The sequence below is a fragment of the Mastomys coucha genome, unplaced genomic scaffold (assembly GCF_008632895.1).
Source record: "Mastomys coucha isolate ucsf_1 unplaced genomic scaffold, UCSF_Mcou_1 pScaffold21, whole genome shotgun sequence".
Taxonomy (NCBI): Eukaryota; Metazoa; Chordata; class Mammalia; order Rodentia; family Muridae; genus Mastomys; species Mastomys coucha.
The window spans coordinates 85,766,991-85,788,495 of record NW_022196904.1 but is presented as its reverse complement, the minus strand read 5'-3'; the positions used below and the strand labels follow the sequence as shown (position 1 = coordinate 85,788,495).

General features: G+C 39.6%; 1 protein-coding gene across 2 annotated transcripts in view; it reads right to left on the bottom strand.

Moving 5' to 3' along the window:
* Positions 1–21,505, bottom strand: part of Nars2 (asparaginyl-tRNA synthetase 2, mitochondrial) — a 110,162-nt gene that overhangs the window by 65,295 nt on the left and 23,362 nt on the right. For both annotated transcript variants that reach the window (XM_031387416.1, XM_031387417.1), the window contains exon 6: positions 2,516–2,610. In XM_031387416.1, coding sequence (XP_031243276.1) covers positions 2,516–2,610 — 95 coding nt within the window. The remainder of the gene's footprint in view (positions 1–2,515; positions 2,611–21,505) is intronic.

Genomic DNA, 21,505 nt, shown 5'->3' with positions numbered 1-21,505 from the left:
GGCAGGCATGGGGAGGGGGGAGGCAACAGGGGTTTGTTCTTGTTGTTTTTGTTTGTTTATTTGTTTGTATTTTGGAGGGGAAACTGGGAAAGGAGAAATTTACATGTAAATAAAGAAAACATAAAAAAGTTTATAATGAAATTTAAAAAAGAAAGAAAAGAAAAAGAAGATATTATTAATAGAGAAACTAGTAAAACCCAAATATAGCAGGGAATCTGCTTAACACCTGCTCATTAACATTATGCTTGTCAATTTGACAAATGTGTCACAGTAATGGAAGGTGAGAGGGAACGGCCAGGGGGAAGGGGGAACTATACTGCATTTGTAACCTGTCCATACATCCAGAGACAATTCCAGAACAGCATCTGTTTAAAGAATGAAAAACCTTGAAAACAGTCATAAACCCATTAGACTAACAGAGGGTCTTTGGAAAATGCTACCCTTCTAAATTTAACCACACTTATGCCTTTTAACAGTTTTTAAATAAAATTAAACAAACACAAAGAAAAAGAATAGTAAAAATTTCTTACTAGAGTAAATCACAAAACATGATGTTCTGTATGTTAAGAGTTCTAGAACTATGCATATTAAATTAGAAACATTTGCATGACATTATTATAAATACATATTATAAATTTAAGGCCTAATATTCTACAAATTAATCCTTCACCAAGTTTCATTAGATACTGTATGTTATAGATTACTATACTTTACTAACAAGAGGTATTGTATGCTTATTGCATTAGCAGTTTTATAATACAAGCACTTAGTAAGCTTACATCCCATATATGGTCCTTCTGAGGAAGAGAGACTTTGCCTCTACCAGTGTATGTTAAACAAATTAGTACTGTTTGTTTTGTTTTGAGACAATGAATCATATAGCCCAAGCTGGCTTCAGGTATATAGGTATACTGGTATATAGGTAAGGCTGAACTATTAGAAGGCTCCACCTTCTAAATACTGGGATTACAGGCTAGTGCCTAGTCTAAAAGGGTATTTATAAAGCTTACCTATGCCTTGAATATAGGGCAAAAGGTAATTTTAAAAGTAACATCTGGCCAGGCAGTGGTGGTGCACACCTTTAATCCTAGCACTTGGGAGGCAGACGTAGGTGGATTTCTGAGTTCGAGGCCAGCCTGTTCTACAGAGTGAGTTCCAGGACAGCCAGGACTACACAGAGAAACCCTGTCTCAAAAAACTGGAGAAAAAAAAAAAGTAGTATCTTTTTGATGAGGTGTGAGAATACAGACCCATCAAGGGCTATCACTTGGGAGGATGCTCTTGCTCTGTTGTTTCTTTATGGTGAAAGGAAATACTCTATATTACATATTTATCAATTTGTACATTTTGTCCTCAACTATAACAATATTTTTTTCAGTTATAAGAAGTAACACCAGAAGGTTGTTTATTGGCCTATAGGACTCCAAACCATTTGTAATTAATACAGAATTCTTAATTGGCCAGTTGTTAAGATTGTCTGTGAATACATATGATGGCCTCTATCTCTGAAGTGCTGAGATTACAGCTCTAAACTCTACAGAGTGTGTTGTCCAATCTCTTCTTTAAGGAAGAGGAAGTTGGGCTCATAGGAATATACAGATATTTTTTAAAAGTTTGACATGGCAGAATTGTACTCAATTTAAGTTGTTAATAGATTTACAGTCAGTATATTAATTTTCTTTTTAAAATTCAACTGCTGATAGTTTAGAGAAATTGTTCAGTGGGTAAGAGTGCTTGCTGCTCTTACAGAGTACCTGAGTTCAGTTCCCAGCTCCCATAGCAGGCAGCTCACAACTGCCTGACGTGGCAACTCTAGTTCAAGGGGATCCAATATCCTCTTCTGAACACAGATATGCAGACATGCAGACAGGCATGAACACATGCACATCAATTACTGAACAAAAATGTTTCCTACTTTCCTACATTTTTCTTTCAAGTGAAATGAGCTAATATATAGCTCAGACATGAACTATGCACAGCCTTTACTTCAATGCATATGATCAATTACATTGAAATTTTGATTACATGGTTAGGATATAAGAAAGAATAATTAGGAATAAAAAAATTACAACTTTACACTTGGCTGTTACACCTTCTACTAAAAGCAGAAGTCTAGACTAGTATAATTTTACTTGGAAAATATTTAGACATTATTTCTTTTTTCTTTTCTTCGTATTTTTACCTTATGTGTATGAGTGTTTTGCCTGCATGTGTATATATATGTATGCCTGATGCCCTTAGAGGTCAGAAGAGAATGACAGATACCCTGTCTGGAGTTACAGACAGTTGTGAGCCACCAAGTGGGTGCTGGGAACCAAACCCAGGTCCTCCACAAGAACAAGTGCTCTTAACTGTTGAGTCAACTTTCTTGCCCCTCCTTTGGACATTTTCAAATTGTCCATTAAATCCACTTTGTAGACTAATGATAGAATACTTTCAGCTTTTACATTTGAGAACACTGTTTCATTCTGCCCAAAATCACAATCAGCATAAGTAGAAAAATAAAATTCTATACCCTGACATCACTTCTAGGTGAAGTTGTCCTGAGACAGTTAAGAAAGCGGGAACATCAAAGAAATTCTCTTCAGGTACCTTTACTTTGCTTGAAGGCTGTAAATAAAAAACACAAGCCACAAAAAGTTATTATGGATTTTATTTTGCTTTTCACAACCACACATGACCCATAGCTGAAAACACTATTGCAGTTAAGTCTATGTAAAGACTACTTCTCAGCAATATAAAAGGAGTTCGTATGCCTGAAATAGAACACACCAATGTAGACAGTCCTAACAGCCAAGGGGCTTACCACAAAATTTCAAATCACAGTAAATATAGGACATAGAGATTTTCATGAATTTTTCCCTAAAACATAATTCTGATTAAGAGCAAACCAAAGCAGCAGATTATGAGTTGAAACATTTAAATATGACAATTCACATGACCTCTTAAATCTGAGCTACAATTACGACCTAATTTTCTCAGGGAGTAGCTTCCAGTACATGTCATATTATTAAAATATTAACTGTACTTTTACTATAGTTTTCAAAAAAGATTTATTTATTTCTATTTTACCTGTATGATCATTTTGCCTGCAATTATGTAAGTGTAGTTGAGTGCTTTCCTGGTACCCATAAAAGCCAGAAGAGAGTGTTGTATCCACTGGAACTGGAATTACATATGGTTGTGAGTTGCCATGTGGTGCTGAGAACCAAATGTGTGTCCTCTGGAGGAGCAGCCAGTGCTCTTCAGCATCTCTCCTAGTCCCCTTATTTTAGAGTCTTATAAAAGCATTATAAACTAATGGACAAAATTATTACCAGTCTCTGTATCCATAGCCTCTTCAAGATTTAAACTCAGACTGCAAATGTACTTTAATTGTCTGTATTAAATGTCTACATCCTCCCCCACCTCACTATTCTCTCCTAAACATCACAAAAATCACTCACATGGGCTTTTGTGGCATCACCCTTTCCTCAGGAGTGTTTTGTTTTGGTGATTTGGAGGATTTTTTGTTTTTTGTTGTTTTGGCTTTTCGAGACAGGGTTTTTCTGTGTAGCCTTGGTTGTCTGTCTTAGAACTCACTCTGTAGACTAGACTGGCCTCGAACTTAGAGATCTGCCTGCCTCTGCCTCCTGAGTGTCAAGAGGCATGTGCTACTACCGCCCAGAGTATTTGAAGGATTTATGCTTCTATATAATTTTAAGGATTTTTTTCTAGCACTTTGACTAATATCACTGAAATTTTGATGAGGGAATTGCATTTGAACTGTATACTGAATTTGGTCACATTAATTCTCCCCAGTCTATAACATGAGCAGTAGTTCAATCTTCTTGTGTTTTCTTTAGTTTTTAGTTTTCAATGCAGGTCTTTTAACTCCTTCGTTAGGTTTATTCTTAGGCATTTAGTATCTATTTTGAGGCTACTATAAATGATATTGCTTTCTTGATTTCTTGATTAGCATGCTCATTACTGGGACATAGAAAAGTTCCTGTGTTTTTGTATGTTGATAAATACTTTGCTACAAGTGCTTATCAGGTTTAAGAGTTTTCTGGTGGAATTATGAGCATATTTCAATGTTTCATTTTATTAGCAGTTGAGCAAAAAGAATTTTAGACTTACATCTATCCAACTTATTTAAGTGGCTGCAAACAATCTTACTTCACTTTGTTTTCCAATGTTATGTGTAAGCATTTATAGGATATAAATGCATTATAAGATAGCTTATTTTCCCTTATATTACAATTAAATTATTACACTGATTTTATACTTCTGTGCCTATTAAGTTATATTGTCTATAAGCTTTTAATTCATAGTATTAAAAAAAGCATTGTGAACTATTTGCATTAAGAAATAATTCCATCAGGTGTGGTGGGTCATGCCTTTAGTTCTAGCATTTGGGAGGCAGAGGCAGGCAGACTTCTGAGTTCGAGGCCAGCCTGGTCTACAGAGGACAGCAGGGATATACAGAGAAACCCTGCCTCAAAAAAAACAAAACAAAACAAAACAAAAAACAAAAAACAAAAAACAAACAAGAAAAGAAGGAAGGAAGGAAGGAAGGAAGGAAGGAAGGAAGGAAGACAGATATCCTAAGAGACCCTCAAAATGTGGGTCTGCAGAAAGTCCCAGGGGGCTGAAGATGCAGTTATCATACAGTTTGGGGAAGAGTTGAAGATCTCAGAGCCCAGAGAGAACAAGCCCAAAGAGCACTGTAAATGCTGATGTCTGTGTTAAAGATGCCATGGAGGAGGAAAGAGAAGCAAAAGCAAACAGGGTGTGATTGGGTTCAGAGACGCCCATCTTGCCCTCAGTCACACTGGTGACTCTCCTGTGAGCAATCTTCCCACAGCAGAGGACACCTATCATGTGAGCCTAGCCAGAGGGGTCTCTTCCTTCATCATCTTCATTACCTTTGCTGCCCTAACAGTCTCATTTGACTCTGTCAAAATCAAACAGAAATCCCCAGGTCCCACTAGGAAGCCCAAGTCGCTCTGGTCATGGTGTCTTATCACAGGAATAATAGAAGGGACACACTAAGACAGAAGAGAAATACTCCATAGGCCTATCTTCAACATAGAGGAGAAAAGACTGGAAAACCCTAAAAACAGAAGTTTATAATAACCAACTGGATGCTAAGCCAAAAAATGGCAACTTAAAAATAGAAGGATTCAGTTAGCAGAAGAATGAGTGGACCAATAACCAAGGTGATCCACAGTAGGCTATAAAAACAAGCCTGATAAAACTTTACAGGACTGGAGTAACACAGTTTTCACTGATCATAATGGAAAAAAGAACCAATATCAAAACCAAAACAAACAACAAAAACAAAAACAAAAGAAAAGAATAGAACAGAGGGTCTGAGTGCATGCGGTAGATGCAGAGAGGAAAAGGAGAAGAAGCAGGAACCCACGAGCCTGTCCCACCAGGCTTCCTCTGGAAGCGGCAGTGGCATCCGAGTCTCTAGGGGTCCTTTTTGCACATCCATCCAGGCAGGGATCCCTTCACCCTCCAGGCTACTTCTGAAGGTAAGGGAGTTACTCAGCCTTTCAATTTTCACTTATTCCTGTGGGGCATATTTCAAAGTATTAACTTTGCAGTTCAATAAGTAAACAAATACTTGTGCACAAATGTTCTTAACAGTATGTGAACAAAAATGTTCACAACAGCCAAAGGGGGAAAACAATGCTATTATCCATCAATGCAAAAAATAGATAAACAAATGTAGTATGTGCAAAATAGTCTTATCCAGCATAAAAAAGCATATACCTACATATATTTAAGTCTATGTTTTCATATTAAAATATAGATGAATCTTGGAAACATTATGCAAAGTAAAACAAGGTACATTTAAAATAACACTTATTGGAGTTGCAGAGATTGGCTCAGTGGTTAAGGGAACTGGCTTCTCTTCTAGAGGAGCTGAGTTCAGTTCTCCATACACACACAGTGGCTAACAACCATGCCTAACTCCAATAACAGGGAATCTGATACCCTCTTCTAGCCTCCCAGGGAACCAGACACACATGTGATGCACAGACATACATGCTGCACAATACTCAGCTATATTAAACGCTTATTGTATGGTTCCGCTGTAGGAAACATTCATAATGGAGAAATGGTTAACTCTGGGGTCATGGAGATATGGCTTAATGGGTAAAGGTGCCTGCTACCAGACCTGACAACCTGGTTTGATCTTCAGGACTAACATGACTGAAGAAGAAAATGAACTCCCAAACATTGTCCTCTGACTTTCACATGCAGGCTACAAGTATGCACATCCCCTCCACACACATATGCATGTTAAATTAATTTTGGCTCAATTAGATAAGCATATATGGAAAGTGAACTCATGTACTCATCTACAAGGTACAGAAGCACATATCTTTTCAGTTACCCAGGGCTGAGGCAGGAGGATGTTTTGCACCCATGAGTTCAGGGGACCTGGGAAATAAAGCAAGGCATTACCTCAAGAGTAATTGTAAGCCTGAATCTCTCTATTTCAAAAACTATCACACTGGGGTTGGGGTTGGGGTTGGGGTTGGGGGGTTGGAGTTGGGGTTGGGGTTGGGGTTGGGGTTATGGTTAAGATTACAATCTTAAATTTTTAATTCTAAAAACCTCTGTTACTACTCATCTGAAATACTGAGAGATAAATCGGAGAATATTGAAGGTAAGAAATTTTGTTTAATAAAGCAAAGATAGACAAGGCTAACAGAAGAATGATGTATTAAGAAAAATATTTGCAGCGCATAAAATCAGTTTGTGCTAGCAGTGGAGAGATGGCTTATTGGTTAAGATAGATTATTGTTCTTCCAAGGACCTGTGTTTGGTTCTCAGAACTAATATCAGACAGCTTAAAACCATCTGTAAATTCAGCTTCCAGGGTATCCGATGTCCTCTTCTGGCCTCTGAGGGTACCAGGAGCACACATAGCATATATTCACACAGATATACACACATACATATTAATAAAAAAATAAAAACAAATCTTTAAAATTACTAAGAGATTAATGGGCAGAATACATATAATACTTCTGTGGCGCATGCCTTTAATCCCAGCACTTGGGAGGCAGAGGCAGGCAGATTTCTGAGTTTGAGGTCAGCCCGGTCTACAGAGTGAGTTCCAGGACAACCAGGGCTATAAAGAGAAACCCTGTCTCGAAAAAAAAGAAAAAAGAAAACAAGAAAGGAAATAATTTGCTACCTAAATAGACAAGTAGATTACAGAAAAACATGGTTAAGTGGCTAAAATATATGTGTAGAAGTTCTCAAATTGATCAAGAAATTTAAAAAAACAAATTATAAGAAGGCATGCTAAGAACACTTGACAAACACCAGATGGCTAAAAATAAGGTGAGTATATAAGATCAGGCACAGGTGAAAATCAGTGTGGCAGGCAGAATGTGTCCTATGATTCCCAGACCCTGGCTATTTTTAAATACCAGTTACTGGCCCACAGGTTGAGAACCACTGCCATGATGAGAATTTGGAGAAAGTGGTGCAGCTCTGTGGAGGCCTTACGCATGCTGCCTCAGTCTTTATGAGTTCATATGAGCTTTGATCATGTTGTTTCAGAGGGCTTTGTTTTCTTGGTGTCCTTCATTCCCTCTGGCTCTTCCCACCTCCTCTTCTTTAGGGTTCTCTGAGCCCTGAGGAGGGATTTGATGGAGATATCCCATTCAGGGCTGAGTGTTTCAAAGTCTCTTGTTCTCTATATAGTATCTAGCTGTGGGTCTCTGTACTTGTTCCTGTCTGCTGCAGGAGGAAGCTTCTCTAACGATGGCTGAGCAAAGCACTGGTCTGTGAGTATAGCAGAATGTCATTAGGAGTCATCTAGTTGCTACTTTTTTTTAAAGACCAGTAGTATTTGGTTTCACTCTAGGTTCCCAGGTTATCTTGTTTGCCTGCCTGCATGCATGCATGCATGTGCACTGTGTGCATGCCTGGTGCCTTTGGAGGACAGATAAGGGATTGAGCCTCCTGAAACTGGAATTACAGGTGATTGTGAGCTGTTATGTGGTGCTGGGAACTGAATCTGAGTCCTCTATAAGAGCTTAAAGTGTTCTCAGTGCCTGACCATCTATCTCCCCAACCCCTGCCATACTATTTTCATTTAGGAATTTTACACTGTGTTTTAATGTTTACTTGCTAAGGCATTTTTAATCACTGTCTTCCTCATGGGGATTTTCCTTCATGCTCTTGCCACTGAGAACTAAACTTGTGCACCACCTCAATTACAGACACTTTTGTATGTTACCAGGTGAAGGACAGAACTAACTCCTACAAGCACAGACACATACACAATAAATATTTAAAAAACAGACAAAAGCCCTTTAAGTAATATGTCTGGATACTGATGAAGCTCGTTTTGAGTCATTCATTACTAACTCGTATGTTGTCTCAAAGGACTTAAAACTCCCCCTAAACTCTTGATTATTCAGGTATACTAAGGAATTCTGGGTCACAGACTGCTGAAAATACTAACTGCTGTTCGTTTTAGTAGCTGAGGGTGGGAGTGGATGAGCCATGTGATCCACAGAAAATGACTCACACCAGGATGCTGGCCAAGCACCCAGAAGAGCCCATCAAGATCATCACATACCTAGGACAAAGGTCAAACTCCAGAACCCTGACAACACTGGATGCTGGAGAGGATGGGAAGCCGCAGGCTCACGTACTGTTGACTGGAAGGCAAAGCTGCACAGCTGCTTTGTAACCCAGTTTCTTACAAAACAAACATATTCCCGTCATGAATCAGTGTTTGTGTCCCTTTGTATGTTATCCACAAGGGTCGAAACATAATGTCCGTATTAAAAAGAAAACTGCATAGGGATGTTTATAGCTGTATTATTCATAGCTGCCCAAACTAGGAAGCAACTAAGACACTCTTAAGAAGGTAAATAAGCTGCTGTACACTCAGAGGATGGAATACAGAGAAATTCAGCACGTAAAAGAAATGAGCTGTCAATCCCAGGAGGGATTAGAACTTTGAATGAGTTCCACACTTAAAAGAAGCAAGTCTAAAAAGGCGTCATATTGACTGTTTCAATTAAGTCATGTAACTCCCAATTATGTTTTAGTGAACAAAAGATGACATGTACAATCATAGTCCCCTGAGACTGTAATGGGCTGGGCATGGTAGCTCATGCCTATAATCCCCGCTAAGGAAGTTAAGAAATAGGACTGTAAGGTCAATCTTGGCTACAGAGTGGGTCGATCCTGGCTACACAGTGGCGTTAAGATAGCTGGAACTACAAGAGACTTGTCTTAGTTACTTTTCTATTGCTGTGCTAAGATTCCACAACCAAGGCAACTTACAAAAGAAAGCATTGAATTTAGGGCTCAGTGTTTCAGAGGGTTAGAATCCATGACCATCATGTCAGGAGCATGTCAGAAGGAAAGCTCTGGAACAGTATCTGAGAGCTTACATCAGATCCGCAGCAAGTGGGGGAGGGGAGACACATGCAAGCATGCAAATGAGGGAGCTAACTAGGAATGCTGTGGGCTTTTGAAACTTCAAAGCCTGTCCCAGTGACACACACACACACACACACACCCCTGAAAACATGGACCCCAACAATGGAAGGTCTTTATTAGTGGGGAGAAATATTCATGATGTATTTTCTTACATGGAAATCTGTAATAAAAACAAACAAACAAACAAACAAACAAAAAAAACAGAGCAAGAAACCAAAGACACCAGCAAGCCACAAGTGTATTTCAGGAAAGACTGGCTCAAGAGCCTCAGGCAGGTTTTTCAGGAAGGACCCAGAAGACATAGTCACAGGTGATGTCTCTAGACCTTTCTACTATTGGACTATGATAATGTTTCATAGAAAAAAATGATCAATTTGTAGGAAGAGTTAGTCCTGCAGTAAGTTCAAAGTATTCTATAAGGGAGACTTTCTCTAATCTCCCAGGTCCCTACTGTCATTTACTCATGATTGATCACCCACAGAATTCAGACTTAAGCTACCTTGTTAATACCCACCACTTTTTATCTCCTTTCTAGATTGTGTCTCAGTGTAAGATTTTATTTAGACAAGACCTTTGGGCAAATATGTGTGAAACTAGTGCAACAAATGACATTAAAATCTTTCCTGTGCTACTCTATGGGCCAACCAATCTCATCCTGATCGTATAAAAGTTATCAGAGCAACACAACCTTCCTTGGTTATTCTGCCATTAGAAGCTAAAAAATAGCATTGAAAGAAACAGAAAACTAAGAATCACCAAACATTTTAGGATGTGTTGAACCAGTGACTTTTTTTTTTTTAAATCAAGGTGTAAAACCTTTTGCTTCTTTAAGGATTTCCAAGAAAATATTAAACAAATGTTTTGAATTGCCTCCCAGTTATCTGTTCTCACAGCAGAACAAATATAGCTAAGTAGTTTCAGTCTCAAGGGAATGAAGTAGAAAAACCCACACAAGTCAGCTGTCTCCATGTAAAGTGCATGGAGGAGAAGCCAGCAGCAGCGAGCTAACACTGGAAAAGAACGCAGTCCAGTCCATGATGGAAAGTTTACTTAACCTCCACAGCCACCCTAGCGCTTGCAGGCTATTCGGCCCCTTTGCTTTTCCTGTCCTCTACTCTTCCTCCTCGCCCTCACTTCTGTTTCCTCATAATCCCAGAATGGAAAAGTTGAGACTAAAATGGGCAGAGCAGCAGCATGCCACAGAAGCCTGAAAGGCTTACAGTCAAAACCGCATGCTGTCGCCCTGTTTATCCCAATCTGGAACTTCTCTTCAAGATCATGAAGGAAGTGCAGAATTGTACCCATCTTCATGCTCCACACCCTAGTTGGAGGGTGGGGTTGTTTTCATCTCAACTGAGAGATTCCAAGAAGGCTAGATCTAATCTTCATGATACATATATAATAAAGATTCAAAAGACCAGAACTGTATATGACTTAGACATCAATGCTTAAAATAGAAATATTAAGTGTTAGGTCAAATGTCATACCCAACCTGTTTGGGGTAAGATGAGTACTAGAATCCAGTTTCTTAGACTCCAGAACAATTACTAGTAACTTATATTCCACATTATTCCTATATGGATTGTTTTTCCATAGAGCTCTGATGAAGGCAAAGGTATTCAGAATGATTTTTTTGTTTTGTTTTCCTTTAGATGGGGTTTCTCTGTGTAGTCCCAGCTATTCTGGAACTCATAGAACAGGCTTGCCCCAAGCTCAAAGATCTGTCTACCTCTAAGAGGAGATTAAAGAATTAATTTGTGGGATTAAAGTGCTAAGATTAAAAGTGTATATCACCACTGCCAGGCTCAGAATGATTCTATAAAAATCACTCCAAAGTATAGAATTCTCGCCCCCCCCCCACCTGTGTGGTGAACTTCTGTGTCTGTGTGTGCATGTGCTTGTGTATGTGTGGAAGCCAGAGGCTGCCACTGGATGTTTTCCTCAGTCACTTCCACACCTTATTTTCTGAGCTAGGGTGTCTCTCTGAACCCGGAGCTCATGTTTTGGCTACACTGGATGTCCAGGAAGCCCTCAGGATCCCCCTGCCTCTATTAATGGGGTTACAGGTGTCAACTTTTTACGTGGGTGCTGAGTATCTGAACTCGGATCCTTGTGCAGCAAGCAATTTACCAAGCAAGTCATCTCCCTAGCACGGAAGTATAGAATTTTGGCCATCTAAGGACAAACCTTGCTATGCAGTCTCCAAGGATTTGCAGTTTGGTAATAGAGAACATTAAAGATTCCTATCAATCTGTGCTCAAATAGCCTGCTAGAAGTGCTACAGGAATTGTCCTGACAAGTCCTTAGAGTAATCCTAGAATGAAATGAAAAGCAAGGGAAACAGGAGCAGCAGTGAACTGCCTTCTTCACTTTGCTGTGCACGTTGTTAACAAGACTTCCACTGCCTAGCCATTCCGGTAAGTCCAGTCTCCTGTTTTTTGGTTGCTACAAATGTGTATCTTGGTACACAATGAACTTCTAAAGTAAAAATAATCTTCCTTAGAATTAGGTCCATCTGCATTCCAGAACACCCACTAACAAGAACACCCATGCTCAGCTCAGAGAGAGGTCTCATCCTGGCAACCATACAGGAAAGGAAGTGATGAGTTCAGACTGTAGACTGTCTGCTTTCCTGCTGTGTATCTGAGAAAGAACAAGACAAATAAAAGACAAAAGGGCCTGCTATGCTTAAGATCAGACAGGGAGGCTTGGAGACATGGGGTTGAATAAAAATAAAGTCTTTTTTTAAAGGTGGAAAACAATGTTAACAAACAACAAACAGGTTGAGGCTGTGGAATGTCACACTGGGTTTTACACACTGACCAGTGCGGTACCCAACACACTTTTCACTTCTCTTTATCTGACATTTCTTTCTTTTATTAAAATTAGCTTTTTCAAAGTTCTTTAAAACTTAGACTAAAACATAAATTTTTAAGTTTTTTTAAAAATTAAATTTTTAAAAACTAAAACTTGGTTCCATACTCTAAGAGCTGATTTGTTAAAATCTAAACCCTAAACAACTCCCCCACTAGCAGAAATTATCACTAGCAGAAACAAGTAACGGTGAACTGTCAGTCAAAACATAAAATACATGTCTTTCCCACATGCAATTACTTTAACAGTGTGTAGTGATTTAAAGGACAGTAGTCTCCCCAGGCTTATTTAGACTCTCACTCTGTCCCCAGTCTGTAGTGCCATTGGAGGAGGTTAAGGAACCTTTAGGAGGTACATCACTGGGGTGGGCTCTGGGGGTTCACAGCCGCACCCATCTTATCCCCATTTGTGCTTCCTGTGTGTAGATAAAAATATGAGCATCCAGCTCCTGGCCACATGCCATGCCTCATCTATTATGATGGACTCCATCCCTCTGGGAATGTAAGCTAAACCAAACCCTCTCTTCTTTACTGCTTTTTTGTAAGGGTATTTTATAACAGCAACATAAAGGTAATTAATACAGTGCTATAACTATATTCACATGGGCAAAATAATTAGAACATAGTAGTATTCAACGAAACTTTACTGGTAACAGTGAAAGAGTGTAAATAATTAAAATTCCACCAGTAAAGTTTAACTCCAATGAGCTAAAGCACATGTGGCAATGCTCTGGAATAGTAGGCACCTTTAAAGGAATAGGGCAGATTCTCATAAAGAGCAGTATGAACTACTGATAAATGAAAGAAGTAGATATAGTACACTGAAGACAGTATTATTTGGGTAATAATATATAAAAAAAGACATGTTTATTCTTGAATGAGCACAGAAGCCCTCTGAGTTAGCATATAAGAAATACTCAGTACCAAGCTCACCCTGGAGGTGTGAGTGAGAGAGAGCCGGTGGGCTGACCAGCTCAGCTACCACCCAGGCCCAAAGCTAGGGCTTTGAGTCAGTTCACCCCAAAACCTATATCATCTGTGAACTGTTGCAGTGTATGAAAGGGCTGGTCCTGCTGACCCAAAGCTGCAGGATGTCCATGACACAGGCAACAGGATAACCCAGAGGAGTCCTGGTGAGGATCCAATACTGATGGTATCACAGAAGCCAGAGACCTCAGACCAGACCAATGACTCACTGCAATAAACATTTGCAAGTGAAGATGTGTGGACAGAGGGGTATAGTGTGGACACACTGGGACACACTAAAGTTTCCACAATGAGATATTTTCTATGCTTTACTTTGTGGTTTTTTTTTTGTTTGTGTATGTGTGTGTGTATGTGTGTTTTATGGGGGGGGGCAAGTTGCAAGGGCAGAGGGTAGATACGAGGAGATGGAGAGATGAGTGTGATGAGGTACATGATGTGAAACTCACAAAGAATCAATAAAAAGTTAAAAAAAAAACTCAGGACCATTATCATCATCTTTGTCATTCCATCATGTGGTTCTCAAGTATGAGCTTTGTAGATGATGTCATTTCCCAATGTCCATCTGTAATTCCAATCCAGGGGACCTAATGTCCTCCTCAGGAACCAGGCATGGAAGTGGTGCAGGCAAAAGTACACGCAGACAAAATCTCCATATATACAAATTTAAAAAAATAATCAAGCAGAGCGCAAATGAAACAGGACACAACATATAGTCATAACATGTTATAACCACCAACATTTCCAGTGTCAAATAACATCTTTTTGAAATGGAAACTTTAAGGTTCTCTGGAAAGTCAGTTGTGTTTTACTGGGGGCGAGCATATGAAGAAGTATTTTCCTGAAGTGGACACAGGTGAAACACTACGGCAGACTCGTGAAGAAATATTTTACTGAAGCAGACACAAGAGAGAGGATGTTCTGCAAGCATGTGAAAGAACACGTGATGAAGGATTTTTCACTAGCAACACCCATGTATTGTTCGTGTTATATTGCGTAGTTGAACTGAATTTGTTAGAACTCCGTACAGAGAAATGCACCAGAAAAGCTTCCGGTAGTGTGCTGCAGTTTCTTGCCGCTTTCGTGGACTCAGGCTGATTGGCGGAATCAGTCAGCTGAGACACATGCAAGTGCTGAGGCTAGACCCAGGGAAGACATGTGATGTTTGGAGAGTATAAATAGGACTCAATAGACAGTGAGGGAGGCTGAGGTTGGCTTGCTTATAGAGCTAGCTGTGCAACACTTGTGGGTCTCGAGTCTGCTAATCTTCCCTTCCCTGAGAGAGGCACAGTGGAGAACTTCTTAGGTCCCTCCTGCTGACTCATGCCAAGGCTGAAGCCTGGCTGTCTCTGCAAGGTAGTGCCACCACTGCTGAGTCCTGTTTGCTATCCCAACTCTACCCAACTGGCCTGCTGGTGTATTGGTGAAGTGTTTTCAAGTGGATCAAGCTGCCGCTGCTGACCTATGAACTAAACTGCTGATTTCCAGACATGACAGATGGCAGTTGCTCCAAAGAACCTTTCTAAGTCCACTTCCCTCTATCCTTTCTTTCCCACTATCTCTGGTGGGTGGTGGGCTACAAGGGAGGTTAAAGCATTTTAGAACCATCATTAAAAATAAGGTTTGAAAAAATTAAAGTTATATCTTTTTATTTTAGAAATCACAACAGATGGGAAAGGAAAATGCTATCAACAGCATGTCTATGGTACTTTTTGATTTAAGTTTTCCTGTGTGCCATTCAGTTAATCCTTATAACTATGCCATCATTCACACTCTAAGTGAGAAAACTAAGGTCAATATAGAGGGGGAAAGTGAATAGCCTTTTTCTTCCCCTTATTTCTTGAATGACTGTAAGATGGTCTTCTGACCTGTTCCTCAGTGAATCTGGTAAAAGTTATTAAAAACAAAAGAAAACAAACATTAAGGTCTCTAGAAACAGTTCCAAGAATGCATAGCAAAGAAAGAAAGATCTAGTTTAAACAATCCACCAAAAATTAGTATAGATGAAAGAGCTACAGTGTTTGCATTGGAGACCACTCCTGTTATCCTTCCTCACAGCTAAGTATGACAGCAACTCTACCTGGACCAGTGGCTTTCAACTTCCCAACACTGAGGCCCTTTGATACAGTTTCTCATATTGTGGTGACCCCACACCCAAATAATTTTGTTATAACTGTAATTTTGGTACTGTTATAACTCATAGTATAACTATATGATATCCAGGATATCTGAGATGCAAACCACAAAGGGACTCTCAGACCCACAGGTTGAGAGCCAATGACCTAGATTGATACAGCCAAACCACAAGCCTCTGTTTGCCCCATGGGTCCCACCCAGGCGGAAGTCTCTTGCTCCAGTTCAAGAACTCCAGGCCAGGTGAGGCACACCCAGGACACCTGGAGCTGCTGTTCCCCCTAGCACTCAGTTTCTAAACGAGGAAGTCCTTCAGAGTCACTGATGTGTCTGCCTGGAGCACTAGAACCCTGGCTCTGCAGAGACACAGGGCGTAGAGCATCAGTCCAAATCTGTACTAAAGGTCACGATTTGCAACAGTCTGTGGGAAAGGTCACACGGAAGCATGCTCTCCAGAAGGGCAGTGACTGCAGCAATAGTGCAGCAATAGGCAACAGAGACTGGCAGATGCACTGAGAACAGGCTAAACTGTAGATCTATTAGTGTGCTGGAAAGAAACAGGGAAAGCTGGCTGAAAACAGTTCTGAGGTCAGAACAAATGTGCATACTGACCATGAGAATGATCCCTATAATGGAGCCTGTATTTGATTGAATCATTTTATGATGCAATTTCTGGCCCATGACTTTGTTGAAAATTATAAAGCAATGAGCCTGTGGTCAGGGGAAGAGACAACCAAAGAAAGCCTGCCCAAGTCAGTAAGTGCACAGTCTGTATAATGTGGACATGTTCAAGGCTGTGCTCCTGAGAGCACATGGTCTTCACAGTGCTGGGCAAAAGTAATGGGGGAGTGATGGTGGTGAAGAATCTCCTATCTCTAGACTACGTAAAAGAACTCCTACAACAAAAGAACAGCACAATTCCAAAAAGGTCAAAGGGCTTAGACAGACACATATTCAATACAAGTGGGAAAAGACACTCACCCTCCTAAGTAAGTAAGATAATGAAATTAAAGCCACAACAAGAAACCACGCCACACACCAGGAGAACTATAATCAGAGACTGAAAATAACACATGTGTAGGTAAGGATGCAGTGAAACTGGAGCCCCCTTATCAGTGTTGGTGGCAATATAATTGTACAGCCACCTTGGAAAATACTATAAAAGGTTTTGAAATGTTGGAAAGTTACCAAATCTTAGAGAATTGAATTTCCTGGGGGCTTTTATTAGATATGAAATGTCCATCCAGACAAAAACACTGCACTAACCTTTTCTTTCGTATTCATACTATCCCCAAAGTAGAAAACAAGACAAATGTTCATCAGATGATGGGTGGATATGCATCATGTGGGCACCCACACACTAGGATACGAACTGGATATAAACACAGCAGTACTCACAGATACACACCACTGCATGGGTGAACCTCAAATACTACAACAAATGAAATATTACAGGAAAAGCAAATCTATGTAAAGTAGATCAGTGGGAAAAGGCTGCTAGTGAGTTCTGGGTTTGTTTCTGAGGTGATGAAATGCTCTCATACTGAAACATGGCAATTGACTGGAAAACTCGCCTAACACACTCAAGCAGTGAAACTCATCCAACACATTAAAGACAACAGGACTGTATTTTTAAGTGAGTAAATTGAATGGTACATGAAACGTATCTCAAAAAGTGCTCTCACGTTGTTTTACAGACAGGGTCTCATCTTGCGCCCCTCAGGCTGTCCTCAGAATATAGTGAGGATAACTTTAAGCTCTGGTCCTTCTGCTTCCACCTGAACTGAGCCCAGGGCTTTGTGTATGCTGAACAAGAATTCTCTCAACTGAGTTGCTTTCCTAGTTACAACAAAACAGTTTTTAAAACACACACAATAAAACTCCTGTTCTCATTCCTAATCCCGTCCATCTTTACCCTCTATACTCCATCAACGGGCAGCTTTCCATGTGTTTACTTGAAGTCCAATAAAAGCCCCCCCGCCCCCGGAAATTCAATTCTCTAAGTCTTCTTGCCCTAGAACACCTTCTCTGAAGCACAGTCAATTCACACGCTCACTTAAGAACTTTAAGATTTGTTTATTTTTCATTTATGTGTATGTTGGGAGAAGAATATGTACACCACAAGCAGGCAGACAACCCCAGAGGCCAGAAGCTGAAGCTGGAGTTAGAGGCAGTTGTGAGCTGCCATGTGGGTACTGGAACTGAACCTGGGTCTTCTACAAGATGGGTAAGGGTCTTAACTGTCGAGCTATCTCTTCAGGCCCTCAAGCTTTTTCTATCTACTTAATTATCGTTGACCTAATTTTGCTTGTGATTCCCTATCACCTATAATTGGTAACAGCGGCATCTCAATTGTACATATATTTTCACCTCATTCTCTGCCCACAGCCTCTAATTCATGCCATCTCTTTTACCTTCTCAGAAACAAACCACTTGCTTCCAGACTTACAATGGGATTGCATCCTGATAAGTTCCTCATCAATTGAAAGTATTAAATATTGAAAAATATATTTAATATATCTACCCCATTGAATATTATGATGTAGCAGCATGCCACACTGTATGTGCCAAGTATCACAGAGCTGACTGGTAGTTGTGACTTGCTGCTGCTATCCAAAAATCAAGAAAAAATATTCCTACCACATATTATCAGTCTAGAAGAAGATTAAATTTCAGAATATGGTTTCTGGGCTGAGGGTTCAGTGGTAGAGTACTTAGTATGTTTAGGGCTTTAGGCTTAATTCCCAGCACAGCAAAACCAAAGTTCTGTTACTGCTGAACCCTTACCACTTTTTGCAGCTTTAAAAATCCCAAACTGATTCATCCTAACGGGGGACCATCCACACATGCTCCAGAATTGTGAAGATGAAACAGTTTTGAATCCAGCTGGAACACTGTGACCAACCAGGAAAGAGATACAGACAGTGTAAGATTAATATCAAGGATGATAAGAAGCAGGATCCTCCCTTTATCACGTCCTAACTTACTAGTTTGCAGCCCAAAACCTCAACTACAGCATCATATCCTGTGCAATATTCAACAAAGCATCTTGAACCCAGATAGTATCAAATGTGTACTGAATGACAAATGAAAGCCCTGAAAACAACGCCTTACATATGTATGTAATAGTCCCTAAATCTTATCAACTACCCAAGTCTTCATACAGGAACTAGAGATGACAGAAAGGAAATAGAACTGAACAGGGCATACACTCACTTCTTAGTGGGTACTGAAAGTACATATTCTGACTTAGATTTTCCAAGGTGACTCTTAAGGCTGCCCTCAAACTGCTGTGTACTATGTATTTTTATCTTTAAATGCTTAGGGATATTTCAATGCTAAGGGCGGCCCCATTAAAAAAAGCAAAAATTTAAATACCCAAGTCCATTCCTTTTTAAAGGTAGATGCCAAGATTTGTACCCCTAAGCCTGAACAAGCAGCTAGGAGGAGATTAACAATGACTTCTGAAGGACAGGGTGAAGGAAAGTAAACCTGGTAAACTTGGCTTCCAAACAATAAATGGCTTGCCGGTTACATCCTAGTCCTGAACTTCTGTAGGTAAAGAGAAGGCAAGTCATACACAGCACAGGCATTACAGACGGCCGAGGTCCAGCCTATGTGACTATAGGTATAGCATCACTTCAGAGCACATCTTTATGGTATTCCGAACAGCGGGAGTCTAATTCCACCATGTAAAACTCCCCTGGTCTTGATCATGCTCATGAGCAAAGAACACTTCTCACTTGTTTAGCTTTAGAAATATATTTTCCTCTTCTTAGTCATACTCATCCGGTAACTTGCCTTTCTGAGTGATTTTGAGGTCAGAAGACATGATGTAATCTATCAGATCTGCTTAGAGATTTCTTTGGAAGCAAATCAGTTATCTCCAAATTTATCATTAAGGTTCAAGAAAGACATTTTTTTTAACTTGACTGAGTTCCTTTAAAAATTCCCGTTTTATTTGTAACAACTTGAATCCTCATCCTTTTTAACTATTAAGTAGTTTAGTAGTTTAGATTAAGGAATGATAGTGTGTATTTAAGGGGCTAATTTTTCTTCAGCCCACATTCAGAATACTAAGAAGAAAAGGAAAAGAACAACTGGAAGAACAGTTTTAAGAATACTGCTATGGTTTTATTTGTTGCTTTTTGAATGCATACAATCACCACCATCTGAGTTTTAACAACGACAAACAAAATTATACACTGGAGAAAATGCAGCTTCTCTGACATATGGTACCAGGAACACTGGATGGCCACATGCAGAAAAATGAACCTAAATCCCCATCAAACACCCTGTATAAAAATCATCTCTAAATGGATAGAAGACCTTAATGAGAGACTGAAAGTCTAAAACTATTAGAAGAAAAGTAAAGAAGACACTTTAAGATACAGGCATAGGTAAGGACTTTCTACACCCTCAGGAAATAATGCCAACAACTGACAAGTGAGAGCTAATGAATTAGAAAGATCTGTAGAGCAAGAGAAGCCACTGAGCAAAGATACTGTCTTGGAATGAGAAAAATCTTTGCTAGCTATGCATTCAATAGAAGATTAATACTTAGAATATAAAGACCAAAAAAAAAGAAAAAAGAAAAAGAAAAAAACCTAAGTAACTAGAATCAAAGAAGTCAATTCTCTTAGTCAGTGTTCTACTGCTGTGAAGAGACACCTTGACCATAGTAACTCTTTAAAGGATAGCATCTAACTGGGGCTTGCTTACAGTTTCAGGTTTAGCCCATGGTCTTCATGGTGGGGAGGAACATGGTGGCACACAGGTGCTGAAGAGAGCTCCTGAGAGCTCTACATCCAGTAGTAGGAAGAGAGAGAGTGAGACACTGGGTCTGACTTGGACCCTTGAAACCTCAAAGCCCAGTTTCAGTGACACTTCCTCTAACAAAGCCACACCTAATTCTTTCAAATAGTGCCACTACCTGGTGACCAAGTATTCAAAGCTATGAGCCTATGGGGGCCGTTCTCATTCAAACCCCCATACCAACTGATAAATAGTCTAACGAGATAAATAAGAGGAAGGAAAATGGCCAATAAGCATATGAAAGGAAAGAAAGGTTCATCTTCACTAGCATAATGATACAAAATAAGACTACACTGAGATTCCACCCCCCACTAGTCAGAATGGCAGTCACTAAGCAACAAAAAATGCTGTTAAGGATGGGACAAAAGAGAATGTTCACACACTGTTGTTGATAAACGTAAACTAGTCCAGTCTCTATGGAAATCCCTAAAAAGGTTCCTCACAAACTCCAGAACTGAATCTCCTACATGACCTAGATATATGACTCCTGGTAGACTTCAAAGAAATACTTGCACGCTAATGTTTATTACAACACTACTCACAATAGCTAAGTAATAAAACCACCTAAGTGTTCATCATCAAAGGACAGTAAGTGTGCACAATGGAAGTCTTTTAAAGACAAGTTTTATGTAACCTGGCTACCTTTGAACTTGCTTTAGAGATAGATGAAGGTCACCTTGAACTTCTGACCCCATCGCTTCCATCTCCCCAGTGCTAGAATTACAAATATTCACGGCCACACCATGTTCATGAGATAGTAGGATTTGAACCCAAGGCTTTGGTAAGTATTCTACCAAAGGAGCTAATTTCCCTGTCTACACAATGGAATTTTTTTTCAGTCATAAAGAACAAAGATGCTATCTGCAGAAAAATGGATGCAGGCAGGGCTATGACATTAAGTCTACCTTAGAAAGACAAATATCACACTTTATCTCATTATTGGCTTCTAGATTTTATATGAGTACATAAAATGCATATGTATATATGACCTGAAAGCAGAAGCAAAACTGTGTAGGGGAACAAAGGGGGCAAACCGGGGAGCAGAGAAGAGGGTGGGGGACATGTTGAGAAAATATGCTCAAAACTAAAAGTTGAACAGAGAAAAAACCTATTTTAGGAGGTGAATCATTTCTTATGAAAAAATTTATTCCTTTACAATTTTGGAAAATTCATTCTTTATGTGAATACTTTTGTATTCTTGATTTTAACTCTACTTTTTCATTTTT